The following is a 14855-nucleotide window of genomic DNA, read 5'->3' as shown; positions in this document are numbered from 1 at the left end:
TTAACAAGGACCGAGTCTAACGAGTGCAAGATTCAGTTCATTAAAGTCTTTTAAAATGTTTCGGTTTGCCCTAGGTAGTCTGTAATGACTACCAGAGGGCAACAGCTCGAACTCTCCATAGAGTTGGGTGAAAGGGGTCACCCACTATCTTCCTAAGCACTTCATTGTAGATGTAGCTTAGCCGTTTTTTGTGGCTTAGAGGCCAAATTCACTATCCTCTGCAACGTATTCCTTCCTTTTGTTTAGATGTCCGCGTACCACATGGCCATGTTAAAGGTTAAGATTCCCTCCACTGGGTTCGTATAAACAGTTTACATAATTGGCTTACTAAAGGGTGGAGGTGTTATTTGCATGCTATAAATATGGGGTTGGTATTCTTATCAAAGTTAAGATTGCCCTCGATGTATGTGCCAAGATATTTAAAAGTATCCACTTGCTCCGTTTGTCCATTGATCATGAGACTACTATTTGCATGCGACACCTCCCACACACTCTGGTCAACCATGTCAGTATAGCCGACGCTACCTGGCGTACTGCCCCATGTCTACAGGTGTTATAATGGAACAAAACAATTGCATGTTTTTCTCTCAATATGGGCTTTTGCACCTCAAGTCTGTCACAGAAGGTCAAGAGGAATGACAAGGTCAAACTTATCTATAGGTAGATAGAAGTTTGTTCGGACTAATATCTTTGGCCTTGGGATGCCGGTGTGTAAAAGGTTAATGAGGCAATAAACCAGCCCACAATTCAAGATAAATAAAAAAGAAAGGGGCAAATGACATGTGCAGTTTGCTTTCCAAGTATTCACCGGCATAAATGGGTAACTGATGTTTGTCAAAATTCAGGGAAGGACTAAAGGTCTGTTTGGCTTGATCTCTAAACCAAATAGGCCAGTAGACGAGCCGTTCATAGCACACAGGCCTGTAGCATATTTTTAGAGCACTTGTATTCGGTGTTCCATCCTCAAACTATTTCCATAATTGACAGTGACACCATCCATCTGGCCACCAGATTCATATCGACATAACTGCGTTCTTGGCTTGTATACGCCAACAGCACTGTGGTGTTCAGTCAGATTCACCGTTTATCAGGCTTGTGAAACGATGTTTGCCAACACTTGTACCGGTGACCTTTGCTCAGTGTTGAGCGCCGACTACAAGCAGGCTCAACAGTAAGGAATTTCAAAACAGTTGCCAATGTAAAAAAAATAAAAACCGTTCCATTCTAGTACCGTGACCAGCGAGTCATTAGTCATGCGCAGCACAAATCCTCATGAAAACATGCCTGCATTTCTTAACCGACCCCCTTCAGTTGTTCGCGTTTGATTAATTAGCCGAGATGCGCCTTCAGCTAGGTTTATACTGCAGCTAGGGCTGTGACGATTCATCGCCCATGCCGGCGTCATCGACTGACATTGCATCAATTTGCATATTTAGGAGCCCGTCTCCCCCCCCGAAATGCCGATTCCCGAGCCCATTTTATTGTAAAGGTAGATTGATAGCTTATATATATAAAAAAAAACATCATCATCATATCTCTGTGCTGGCACATGCACTAACATAGCGTGGAGTGGAGAGATAAGACTACATTCTGGCAATATATTAAAAGCCATTTATAAATTTGCCAGTAAAAGAAATCTTGGCCGGTAGTTTTTTTTTTTTTTTTTCTAAATCTACAAAGGATGATAATACTTATTGAAATATTAAATTATTAAATTGCAAATAGTTGATTTCTGGTAATAGTTTTAGATTAATCGATAATCTTTAGTGACAGCCCTAACTGCAGCAGAACCAAGGTTTCCACCCGGACCGGATGTACAATCCCAGTACTAGGGCAGGTCCATGACCTAAAAAAAGATTCTCTCAATGTATTCCTTGTTCGATGTTATTTTCAGTATATTATAACATGTGGCTCTGGTCCCTTCTGTTGACAAGTGGCTATATAAATAACTGATACTAACCATGTAACTACTATATTAAGCACAGTTGCTAAATGCTTCTGGTAGATTCTGTAGTGAAACTTCCGTTAAATAAAGGCCCTGGTTTTCCCAGTTTCAAACACACCTCTCAAAACTACAATATTCCAGAAATCCTATGTCATGCGAGCAACCTGTGATACGCAGAATAACCTGCATGATCCAAACAGGAAGTGTCCTACATGGTGTTGAATATCATGTTGGAGGTCCCCTTTTCTGAACAACTTCCCTTACAAGTAAGTTACAAGAAATGACAGCTCCCATCTTTGGACAGTCGTTTTTATTTTTCAACAGTTTGAGACAAGCAAGCTGCAACACAGTACAGGTAACTCAACGTGGCCCACGCGTGCCATCTTGTGGCCAAAGTGGATGAGGACAAGGAACAGCCATGTCATGAGATCAGTCCGTTAAGGAGGAACAAAACTCTTACAACATTTTAAAAAGCCTACAGAAAATGTACAGGTGACTCGTGGGCCTTTGTAGTTATTAAATCTTTATCCCGTCTTTTCATTGGAAAACATTAAATAGAACTATTAACTTTCAGAACGATGAAGACGGTTTACAACTGCTGCGTTATGACATGTTTTACAAAATCAATTGTTGCCTGCGGCGAGCTCCTTCTCCATTCTCGCAGCCTTCTCGACGACCTCCTCGATGGCGCCCACCATGTAGAAGGCCTGCTCGGGGAGATGGTCGTACTCTCCTGCAGGAAAGAAACAAGCATGAAATTGAGCCGCCCCATCTCAAACTACACCCCCTTTTCTCGATCCTCCACCATCACAACTACCGATGAGGAGAAGAGCAAAAGCAACTTGGAACCTATACTGCTTGCATTTGCCAAGATGATTTTGGTACAACAAATCGAACCTCAGACAAAGAACCATATAACTCGTGTTTGAGGTTCAGAGGAACTTTATCATCTAAAGACTTAAGTTCTAGTATTGTGTTCATTCATAGACAAGACCGTAGAGGTTGATTACGTTCTGGTAATGCATCACATTCAGATTGATTATTTTAAAACTGCAAATACATGGTGTCCAAAAGATGTCTGAATGGACTTATATGGTTCTTCAGTCAAAGGACAGACCCATGTCCCTGTACAGAACGGACAGAACCAGCAGGACACTGGTCCCTGTACAGAACCAGTAGGACACCGGTCCCCGTCAGGGTTTCCGTTGTCCGGTAATTCGTTTTTTTTACCGGGGAAATCTGTTGAAGTCAGACATATTTAAATATCTCCGGTCATAATGTCCTGTGAAAATGATTCCCTCTAAGCACAATTTGTTGTATTAAAATAGTTACATTTGTTTCATTGTTGCTTCACCATATCATATCACGCGCACAGCAAGTTTGCAGAGCGACCTGTGGTTTGCTGATGAGAATGGCGGGGCGGGAGTGGATGCTGGATTAGCGAGAAGCATGCAACTGCAGTTCAGTTCTTCGCTTGATATAATTAATACAAATGTCCAATATAACAGAATTCGTTAGCTCATGAAAATGTGATTATAACAGACTGCTGTTTAATGTCGGGCCGACTGCCCAGCAGCAGCACGGAGTCTCGAGGGACTTATTTTATTTGGAATATAATGACTATGCAAAAGTAGCCTAGTTTTAAGTAAAAATATTATAAATCTACATGCCTTGAGGATGTCACTTTATATAGCCTGCCAATCAATTGTTTTTAAGCTCAATAAACTGACAAATTTCTCACATTTGTCAGAGAGATTGAAATCTTCCAGGACACGGAGACCGGCAACAATATTTTCTAACGGAAACCCTGGTCCCTGTAAAGAACCAGTAGGACACAGGTCCCTGTACAGAACCAGTAGGACCCAGGACCCTGTACAGAACCAGTAGGACCCGGGTCCCTGCAGGTCTACAGGCCAGTTTCCCCGCTTGTTGCCAATATTGCCGTAGATAAAAATGACCTCAGGTCATAATGACAAGCGCCGGTGCAGTCTCTTATTTACCGCAGAAATGCACCGTCTGTTCCTTTCCCCCTCGTTTACCAGTATTTTTGTCCTTGATGGCTATCCTGCAGAAGTCCCAAAAATACATCACCCCATGAGGCGTCTATACAAAACTAATGCAAGGCAAATGGGGCCACTCCCATCAGTACAGACTAGGGGTGTAAACGTAGCGAACGTATCCATACCGAACCGTTTCAGTGTGTACTGTACCGAACGAATACAACGGTATGTTAACCACTAACGACCGCCCACCGGGGGCTGTTTTTTTTCTCCACAATCTAATATTATTTTACAAGTCGATTAATTTCTAGGGCTGTACCGAATGTCATTTTAATACATTTATTTTTGCACAACTTTTCACCTGTGAAAAAAAAAATCAAAATAGAAATTTCACAATTTGTTCTCAGCCTTCGAAAGGGAGGAGCCATTGATATAGCTCAGCCCTTCTGCTGACAGAGGTTGTTGTAGCACTGGAATAAGACTTGAAAGCCACTGATGGGCAGACTAGTCACAGTGACAGTGCAGCAAACTTCGAATGTCTATAAAAAATGTTTACTTCAAATTAATTCAATTTTTTTTATAAACTATATCCTCAATTTGAATAAAGTGATTAAATCAGTCTCTTTTTAATGAATATAACTCAGTTTCGTCAACATAAATAATCCAATAAGGGCACGGTTGGTATGAAAGTGATGGTGACGTCTTATAGTATAATATTAGTGTAGCCTAATCTTTAACTGCAACTGTGAAGAAAACCCAGATTGAATTTTTTTTTTAAATTTAAAATTCAAATGTTGATTTGTCAACATTATGATCAAAGCATTCGGTACAGCCCTATTAATTTCAATATAGAATATTTGTCGACAGCCCTACAAGTAAAATTAGTTACTGCACACTACATCACCACTGAGTGGAACATGGAAAGCCAAACTTTCCCCCACTGTACCGAACCGTGACTTCAAAACCGAGGTGCATACCGTACCATGGTTTTTGTGTACCGTTACACCCCTAGTACAGACGAGGAAACCTACTCCACTGTATACCCAAAGGTAGGGTTCCGCATTTTATTTCCGGGCTGTACAGACTGGATTTGTTTTGTGGCCAACTAGCCAGAGCTGCTGGGAGTCCGGTATGAAGAACACCATGGATTGTGCCGAGAAAGAACTCTACTGATCGACGCTACACTGCAGAGCTAATGCAGCCAAATATTGGCAAGTTTAGGTAAATGTCTACTTATGCAGAATTAAATCATTGTGGAATTCCTTACAAAAGGCAAGAACGTGGAGTAGCGCCAAAACGAAGAAATGCCATAATATTTTATGTTACGACGGTATTTTTTAAGAGTGCTCTAGCGTTTAGTCGGCTCGCTCGTGTCACCCGTTTACATACCTGCCAGGATGGCCTGGAAGCCGCTGATGGTCTCCTTGAGGGGCACCAGCTTGCCCGCGTGGCCGGTGAAGACCTCAGCCACCTGGAAGGGCTGGGACAGGAATCGCTGGATCTTACGGGCACGAGCCACGGTCAGCTTGTCTTCCTCCGACAACTCATCCATTCCAAGGATAGCAATGATATCCTGCAGGGATTTGTAGTCCTAAAAAGGGGAAGGTTGTAGGCAGAGCAGTTAGCCTCAATATTGCATTGATTTCTGCATGAGTTGGGGACCAATTTCAAGTTGCTAAATCAATTCCACATTAAATCTTTGACAAGTGTATACATCAAGCCAATATGAGAGATAAAAAGGAATTCAGCCGAATAAAAATAAATCGTGAAATCAAACCTGGAGGATCTTCTGGACACCACGGGCGATGTCGTAGTGCTCGGAGCCGACGATGTTGGGGTCCATGATACGGGAGGTGGAATCCAGGGGGTCGACAGCGGGGTAGATACCCAGCTCAGCGATAGCACGGGACAACACAGTGGTGGCATCCAAGTGAGCGAAGGTGGTGGCAGGGGCGGGATCAGTCAAGTCATCAGCGGGCACATAGATGGCCTGATGGGAGAGAAATTAGGCTCAATCTCTGAAGTTCCAGTGCTATAATCTACTAAAACCGCCCCCGAACCCTGTTTGAGATTCGAACTCAAGTGAGGGTTTTTCGAACGAACGAAAAGAAAAATTACTATCATCAAACTAAATCCTCAAGTGATTAAATGTTTTTTTTTTATTAAATCAACTTTCCAGCCCATATTCTTTAATGAATATAATCAGTTTCTTTTAGTGTAGTCTAATCTTTATCTGCAACTGTGAAGAAAAACCCCATTGGTTTAAACAGAATTAATAAAATAAAAATAAATAAATTCGAATGCCAACGTAACGTACAAAGGTTCGAACGTTTGGGCTCAGCCCTATAATCTACTCTACATTTCTGATCCAATATTATAATTTAATTCCTATATTAATCTATTCCTGATCTACTATAGAATTGAAGAAAATAATTAAGACTTAGGACACCATGTGGTTGTTTATCCAATCACTGCCCCTAGACTCTATATACCCCCCCCCCCCCCCCCCCAAAGTATTGGCAGGCAATTCACTTTAGATACAATTAAAGTGAATGTACTTGGATTCCACTTGCAATTTTGATATTACAAAAGTATTCTATAAGCAACTTGATAATTCAAATCATAGATTCTGAAAACACACCAGGGTGTTGTAATGGGAAAATAGCCAAACTGTCTCTTGACAATGCAGCTGGTGTGTCAGCAATGATCAGTTACTACCTAACTGGGAAAACGCTCCATCCATCATCATCTGGCCATTTCCCCCATTGGCTAGAATCACTTATAAGTACTTCAGGGGAGGTACGCAAAAGGAGTTGAGAAAGACTCACTGAATTAATGGCAGTGTTTAGTGCTTTTCTAGTACCACTACTACTCAAAGCACACAGAATGGACGGCCCCAGTGGGAATCGAACGCCCAACCCTTGCGGTGTTGGTGCCGCGCCAATCGCTCTACCCGTTTAGCTACACGCGTGTGAACTACTTCCCTAGTGTCCCCCTTTGCTTACCTGCACAGAGGTGATGGAACCCTTCTTGGTGGTGGTGATCCTCTCCTGCATGGTACCCATGTCAGTGGCCAGAGTGGGCTGGTAACCCACAGCAGAGGGGATACGACCCAGCAGGGCAGACACCTGGAGGACCGGGGAGCAATCACCATTAGGTCCAGGCTTTCACTCAAGGTAATTTTCCTGTATAAGACCGGGTTTGACTCAAGGTAACTTTCCTGTATAAGACCGGGTTTGACTCAAGGTAACTTTCCTGTATAAGAACAGGCTTTCACTCAAGGTAATTTTCCTGTATAAGAAAAGGATAATATAACCAAGCAAAAACACGTCTTGCATTGGAATTAATATCTCATGAAATATTTATGCTCCTTTCACCACAAGAATATGCCACGACTATAAATAAGCCAACATAAAATATTTAAAGTTCACTAATTGCATAGCATTTCTTGAAAGGCCCAGTCCTTTCTCTGCCCTTGTCCCAGATATAACGCAGCCCTTTTGCAGGACAGAAATAGCTTTTGGGCGTTCACCGACCTCTGAGCCGGCCTGTGTGAAGCGGAAGATGTTGTCGATGAAGAGCAGCACGTCCTGACCCTCCTGGTCACGGAAGTACTCGGCCACGGACAGGCCGGTCAAAGCCACTCTGGCACGGGCGCCTGGGGGCTCGTTCATCTGACCGTACACTAGCGCCACCTAGAGGGGGGGAGCGGGGATAAGGAGGTCAGCTAAAAGATCAGGGTCAAACTGACAAGGCGCACCGGTCAAGTTCAGGCTGGCCAATATACATCCGCATTACGAAATAGAGTTTTTCTGACAAGTTTAATCGTTGTCTACTAAATAAATTAATTCTGAAATATTTTAAGTTAGTTTTAAAATAGAGACAGTTTGGTATATCACAATTTCCAATTACCATCCTGTCCAACACAGTCACAATTACAAACTACTGAATTATGCAATTTTGTCATTTTGAAAGCCTCAAAGTACATGTGTAGCTTCTTATGAAAGCCTCAAAGTACATGTGTAGCTTCTTATGAAAGCCTCAAAGTACATGTCTACCTTCTTAGGGCTGGACGGTATGGTCTAAAATGTATATCACTGTATAATTTGAAGCATAAACTGTAACGGTATATATCACGGTATATTAACTTATCTTAAAATGTCTATATAAATGCTTCTGAAGGGGTAAAACACTGATATGGCAGCTATTACAGTACTCTTGTATTACTAGGACATATTTCACATAGTACAGAGTATTTTAAGAACATTTATTGTGCAAAACTGCAATACCTTTTCTCAAGTGTCTGCAGGCACGTAACGCGTATCTTGGATCCAGTGTTACTGTTTTGACCATGTCTTTAAAGCCCTTTCTATCGGCAGTTTGAAAAGGAACCATGTCCTTACACAAGTCAACCGTGACAGCGTTTGTTATGTCGCTCCACCGCTGGCTTTTTTTGTCGTTTTACTTAAAAACGTAAATAATCAAAAATAAAATTATTCTGTTACAGCTGCTGAGCTATACTATAGCTAATTAATGTCAATCCATATCTTCCTTTTTAATGAAGGTTCAAGAATCAAATCAGGATTGTTAGCAGAGAGAGAGATGGGGGAGACAGTGAGTGAGGGAGGGAGAGAGAAAGAGGGAGGGAGGGGGCTGCTAGAGTGGAGCTAACGTTGGCTTTCTGCAGCTACATCAACAGTTAACATTACTTAAGATTTTAGCGCAAGGTGGTCATTCCAGAATGGCGAGGAGCCAAGGATGCAAAGCATGTTAGACGATTGGACCCGTCGCAGAGTTTACATTACACATAGAAACTGCGTGACTCACGAGAGAAGTTGTCACACAGCCTTCAAACGCTGGGCTGAAGAGCTAGTTCGCTTCTAGAATTGAAGGTCCGCTCTGTTCCGTGTCTATTATGGAATGACAATTGTGCATTGACACGCCCACTACGCAAAGCCTCTGTGCTCCTAAATAATTGTTCCAGTTTGCACATATCTATGTTTAGGGGCAAATGAGAGTGAAATAGTCACTGTAGAGCCCTGCCTCAGCAAGCTAACGTTAGCTCCACTTCTAGCAGCCCCCTCCCTCCACACTAGTTACGTCAATGCTACTTTAGAGTTGCTCTACCAGTCACAAGGTATAGTCAAAATCCATACCGTAGCACAAATTCATACCGTATATACCGTCCACCCCTAATGTCTACCTTCTTATGAAAGCCTCAAAGTGCATGTACCTTCTTATGAAAACCTCAAAGTGCATGTCTACCTTCTTATGAAAGCCTCAAAGTGCATGTCTACCTTCTTATGAAAGCCTCAAAGTGCATGTCTACCTTGGAGGTGTCGTCCTTCAGGTTGATTACGCCAGACTCAATCATCTCATGGTACAAGTCATTTCCCTCACGGGTTCGCTCTCCCACTCCGGCGAACACGGAGTAACCACCATGAGCCTTGGCCACGTTGTTGATCAGCTCCATGATCAACACGGTCTTTCCCACACCGGCACCGCCGAACAGACCTGTGTGGCAAACGGGATGTTAGAAGATGGCATAGTTACGGTATGAAGGGAGTGTATGCACACACACACACCATATAGACAGTTTAAGAAACACACTAACATTTTGGGAAATTAGCTTACCGTCGTCTCCAGAGAGACGATAGATAGATACCAGTTTCCTCTGTGTGTTCATTAGAAAGCCACCTGGCTGCATGTTAGCCTAGCTTAGCACAATGAATGGAAGCAGACATCACCGGTTAGCCTAGGCATTGTCCAACTAACACCTCTCCCGAAGGCTAACCAGTCATGTGCGCTTCCATTAATTGTGCTAAGCTAGGCTAACATGCAGCCAGGTAGCTTTCTAATGAACGCACAGAGGAAACTGGTATCCATCTAGTCTCTCTGGAGAAGACCGTTCTTTAATTCAGACAAAAGCATCCGCAAGGATCAAAACGTTGTTTGAAAACGTTCCTTGATCAAAATGTTTCCTACAGTAAGGAAAATTAAAGCACATAGTGGGCGGACTTAACCCCCTTCTTCAACCGACTATACCCCAGTCCAGCACATAATAGGATGAGAGCATTACTTCAGATTATAAGATGATTAGCAAAGCCATCACTGCAATCAATAGTAAAATTCCATTTGTTTAGACTATTTACAATTACACATAGTCAGAGGCTATTACAATAAGACACAATCCCTGACAATTTAAACCATCAATAAGTCCCGACAGTACAGATACATCGATGCTACAGAAAGTGCCAACAATGCTAGTCTTTATTGCGCTCTGCAGCTTCATGAAGTGTTGTTCTTCCGGTGAGAGGCAGCTGGCTATAACGTGGATGCCTTCTAGCCATTACCATCCTAATCAACTAGCACAGCTTAGCTGGTGAAACACCCTGAGACATGGTTAGTGAAATCTCAGTGCAAAGGCGCTAGTTAGTCGTCGATTAAGACTAATGGCTAGAAGGTACACCTATCAGTACCGAACCGTTCAGTACGGCTGTGTACCGAACGAATACAACGGTATGTTAACCACTAACAACCGCCCACTGGGGGCTGTTTTTTTTCACAATCTAATATAATTCTTTTTTTATCAAATAGATTATTAATTTCAATATAGAATATTTGTTGACAGACCAATTAGTTACTACACACTACGTCACCGCTGAGTGGAACATGGAAAGCCAAACTTTCCCCCACTGTACCGAAAACCCGTACTGAACCATGACATCAAAACCGAGGTACGTACCGAACCGTGGTTTTTGTGTACCGTTACACCTAGGAATGTCCGATATTATCGGCTGATAGGCATTAAAATGTGATATCGGAAAATATCGGTATCTGTTTACATTTTATTTTTTACATTTCTATAACCTTTATTTGCCCAGGCAAGCAAGTACAAATTCTGATTTTATTTATTGTCAAAAGTATGCATAATGTTGGGTTAATTCGACAACAAGAGATATGTAATGTTAATTACCTGAAATTATTCCGTTTTTTGGGGGGGAAACCCTGCATATATCGGTATCGGAAATTAAGAGTTGGACAATATCGGTAAAAAAATATCGAGCATCCCTAGTTACACCCCTAGAAGGCATGATAGCCGATTAACCTAAATGACATCACGATAGCTTTATGAAAGGCCATTTCACCAAATAAAAATAACCTGTATTACTTTGTTTTAGCGCCACAACACTTAGGGAAAGCAGATCCAGATCCTTTGATATCAAGCTATGGAAGACGTGGTTGCACCCTACATACCGATCTTTCCTCCCTTGGCGTAGGGAGCCAGCAGGTCCACCACCTTGATGCCAGTGACCAGGATCTCCTGCTCTACACTCATGTCGACGAACTCTGGGGCCTCAGCGTGGATGGGGGCAGTCCTGAGGAAAAATCATTCATGATCGATTACTTTATTTCCAAGTTGGTCTGCTTTTGTTTATTAGTTAAGCCACTTTAAAAAGGAAAAAGGAAAAATTGCAGGCGAATCCAGATGTACCAAGTAAGGTGCCCTCAGGCCCGAGTGAGTCACAAGCCCAGCCCACTGCCAGGACCGAGGTACCCCCCCGGGTGACCCAAGAAGAAGCCCAGCTAACCACGGGGTAGGTTATTTTTCATTCAGCTTTTTACTAACAAGAGTGCGTGGATAAACTATGTGATTGATTGATTGAAAACTTTATTAACAGATTGTAGAATGGGTACAATACAGTACAGCTCAATACACACAATTGTTAAGGGGATGCAGACCAGAGAAAGACTTTCGTCTTGTTTACATCAGGGTCCCCCATTTTCAATTCATCAGGACATATATGACATACATGACATACAGATAGTCAGTACTGCTACATCTATACATTTATGACATACCAGATTTGCAAATACAGTACCGTTTGTGATACAGAAGGAGTCAAGAAAAGGGAGTATATACATTTGACGTAGAAACTGTACAATGGAGGAGGTTGTGTGGGGGGGGTTGGGTACATTGGGATATTGACAACCATACTGGGTAATTTACATTGGTGGTTGGGGGGGGGGGGCCGGGGGGCACACTGTATAAACAAGTAATACTGTACATTGAGGGGGGGGGGGAGGAGACACTGTACAAACAAACAAAATTGTTTGGTGTGGCAGCTGCCCCGTCGCCCTTCTGCCTCACTCGACTGGACATTACCAGGCAACGTATTGGCCCGAATATAAGACAGTCATGACTCATTTTTGGAAAAACACTTTTTTTTTTAAAAGACAATAGTATTCAATAGTATTTTTATAAAGAGATTTTGAAAACAATGATAATGTAGGCTTGTTATTTTCAAATCCCCTTTTTTGGTAAAATTAAGTTAACACATTGAATAAAACTAGGCCGTTAACATCTTTTCTCTGACAGTTTGCATTTCTAAGGCAATATTTTTAGGCTCGCCATCTGCTTCAATAATCAGCATCTTAAAATTGACATCTCAACTCCCGTCATCTTGCCCGACTTTTGAGCCACTTTAATTAAGCTGGTCACGGTGTCTCTCCAGACGCCAGTGTATGCGCGTACGACGTGTCGTGTGCAGGATTTAGAGAGAAAGACGGTGGCTCGCTTGGGGAACACCGTGGCGCCATCTGTCGTGAATATGCGATGACATTTAAAAGTCTAGACACCGAAAATAACACGGCCCTTGTTACAGAATTTTTCTATGGGGAAAAAAAAATCGTAATATTCTGCACAATACGGTAGATAGGGCTGCAGTCAAATAGTACAATTATGCACTCACTGCTTGGTGTTGATGGGACCCCTCTCGTCGATGGGCTCCCCAATGACATTCATGATTCTGCCCAGGGTCTCAGGGCCCACTGGGATTCTGATGGGAGCACCAGTGTCCATAACAGTCTGTCCACGGACAAGACCCTCGGTACCGTCCATAGCGATGGTACGGACAGTGCTCTCCCCTGAAGATGGAAAATAAAGAGTAGAATGTGAAAAAAAAATTATGTAATTCACAACACGAGGATTAAATGGTGCCAGATGACATTTAATCCACACTGGTGCCCATTATTCAAATTAATTTACTCTGAAGAACTGTCAGTCAAAACTAAATCAATATGTGCAAAACAGTTCAGAGTCTTTGGATTATGTGGAAAAAGAATGCCCCTTTAAGGAATCACTTGAGTGACCCAAACTAGGGTAGTCAGTCACTAGTCAGTAAAGGTAGACTTTGATGAAAGATGCTCAGCTCACCAAGATGCTGGGCCACCTCCAGGACCAGCCTGTTCTCACGGCCGGTCACCTCCAGGGCGTTGAGGATGGGAGGGAGGCCCTCGTCGAACTGGACGTCGACAACGGCACCGATGACGGCCGTGATGCGCCCATGGGCGACGGCGGCCTCTGCAGCTGGTTCAGCGGCATAATTTCTGCCTGTATAAAAAATTATAAAACAATGTCTAAGTTAAAACAATGTCTTCCAAGTTAACACTGAATCCTGTTGCTCAGTCACTACCATTTTAACCTTGCTCTGCTGCTGCCAATAATTGGCCTCTGCAGCTGGTGCGGCAGCATAATCTCTGCCTGTATAAAAAAAAAATAATAAAACAATGTCTTCAAGTTAAGACTGAATCCTGTTGCCCACTACCCATTTTAACCTTGCTCTGCTGCAGCTGCCACTAATACTGGGTAATACTAAGCACTAACGTTGCCGCACTGACTGACCAGCCTGGATGTCAATGTCAAGATGTCGGGTTATTATGAAAGCAAGAAGCAACTACAGACAAAAAAGAGACTTAAGACTAAAACAATAAAGTTATTAGATACCAATCCTACCGAAAACACCAAGTACACATCGAAGAAGTACGCAATCGACAGCTGCAAGGTTAGCAAGCTAAACCCGGCCGACAATGGATGAGTGTTAGCTTACCATGCTAACTAGCAAGCACATCAATGACATAACGTTACTTGCTGCTGCCTCTAGTGTCAGTGTCAACCTGGTTTGCAGGATTTAAGTTATAATGATCGCGTTTAATGCAAATATGTGGCAAGTGTTACTTGGCACGTTTCTGTTTAATAAACCAAAATTAGATGTTCAAGTTCATTGTAACCGACGTGTTAATAACTCTGCAGCACGCCTCATGTGTCATAAGACACATAAAGGTCATCCCTGTTTGAGTCACAAAATCAGTCATAATTGAATAGTTACTTTTGTTAGCATCCATCATTAGCATCAAAAGGACACAAAGCCAGCAGTTCATGTTTGTAATTCAATCTACAGAATGGAATATTTGATATTCAGAACTCCGAGGCCCAGTGACAGCCAACGTGATGCTAAGCTAACGTTAGCTCTCCCTCCCTGCCCCTTTTCTGACATGACAAACCCCGACAGACAGGCGCTTTTCCTTCTCGTTTTACCCTCAAAATGCCCCAAATGCCCCCCGACTTACGTGACAGCACGGCTGGCGAGCCGACGAGAGCCTTGAGGGGGTGCACTCCCGGCCTCAGCGCCTGCAGAGCCCCGGTGCAGCAACGTCCCACTGCTCCCAACATGATGATGATCACAAAATGGCTGAAGGTGGAAGGAGACGCGGAACCCGGGGCTTTATATAAAGAACGACCGGCGAGACCGACTGCGCATGCGCCGTGGGCGACGTCACGGACTAGACAGCGTGCGCCGCCATAGATATATGTGCGCCGCGACGTCAAGGACTAGACTGAGCATGCGCGGGAGAGCTACTTCCACCAGTTGACATTCTGCCCTCTACTACTTCAGCTGGTGGTAGCATTTTGTCAACACACAATGTGTGAATGCAAAAAAGGCCAAGGGATATATAATACTAGCCAGGTTCAATCTCAGATGTTATACTTGGCTTTTTTTAAGGCAATGCTTTTAATCACTATGGATTGAAAATGGGGGACCCTGATGTAAACAAGACAAAATTCTTTC

At 42.9% G+C, this 14855-nt stretch overlaps 1 protein-coding gene across 1 annotated transcript; it reads right to left on the bottom strand.

Moving 5' to 3' along the window:
• Nucleotides 1-2235: 2235 nt before the first annotated feature.
• On the bottom strand, nt 2236-14494 carry atp5f1b (ATP synthase F1 subunit beta). The gene is made up of 10 exons (XM_084331645.1): nt 14356-14494; nt 13163-13339; nt 12699-12873; nt 11203-11324; nt 9275-9459; nt 7482-7640; nt 6951-7073; nt 5723-5935; nt 5335-5536; nt 2236-2678 (listed from the first exon to the last, which is right to left on the bottom strand). Exons 1-10 carry the CDS (start codon nt 14456-14458, stop codon nt 2569-2571), a joined length of 1569 nt encoding a protein of 522 aa, XP_084187771.1. The 5' UTR covers nt 14459-14494; the 3' UTR covers nt 2236-2568.
• Nucleotides 14495-14855: the final 361 nt, after the last annotated feature.

This window comes from Notolepis coatsorum, assembly GCF_963971535.1.
Source record: "Notolepis coatsorum genome assembly, chromosome: 1".
In the NCBI taxonomy this organism is placed as follows: domain Eukaryota; kingdom Metazoa; phylum Chordata; class Actinopteri; order Aulopiformes; family Paralepididae; genus Notolepis; species Notolepis coatsorum.
This window is presented reverse-complemented; position numbering and strand designations above follow the sequence as displayed.

Excerpts from the sequence above, each read along its gene's own strand:
- atp5f1b (XM_084331645.1), bottom strand. The coding sequence starts at position 14,458 with ATGTTGGGAGCAGTGGGACGTTGCTGCACCGGGGCTCTGCAGGCGCTG. Across the intron at positions 9,460-11,202 it reads CGCCAAGGGAGGAAAGATCG|GTCTGTTCGGCGGTGCCGGT; the intron begins GTATGTAGGGTG and ends TTTGCCACACAG. Across the intron at positions 5,537-5,722 it reads GTGTCCAGAAGATCCTCCAG|GACTACAAATCCCTGCAGGA; the intron begins GTTTGATTTCAC and ends TCCCCTTTTTAG.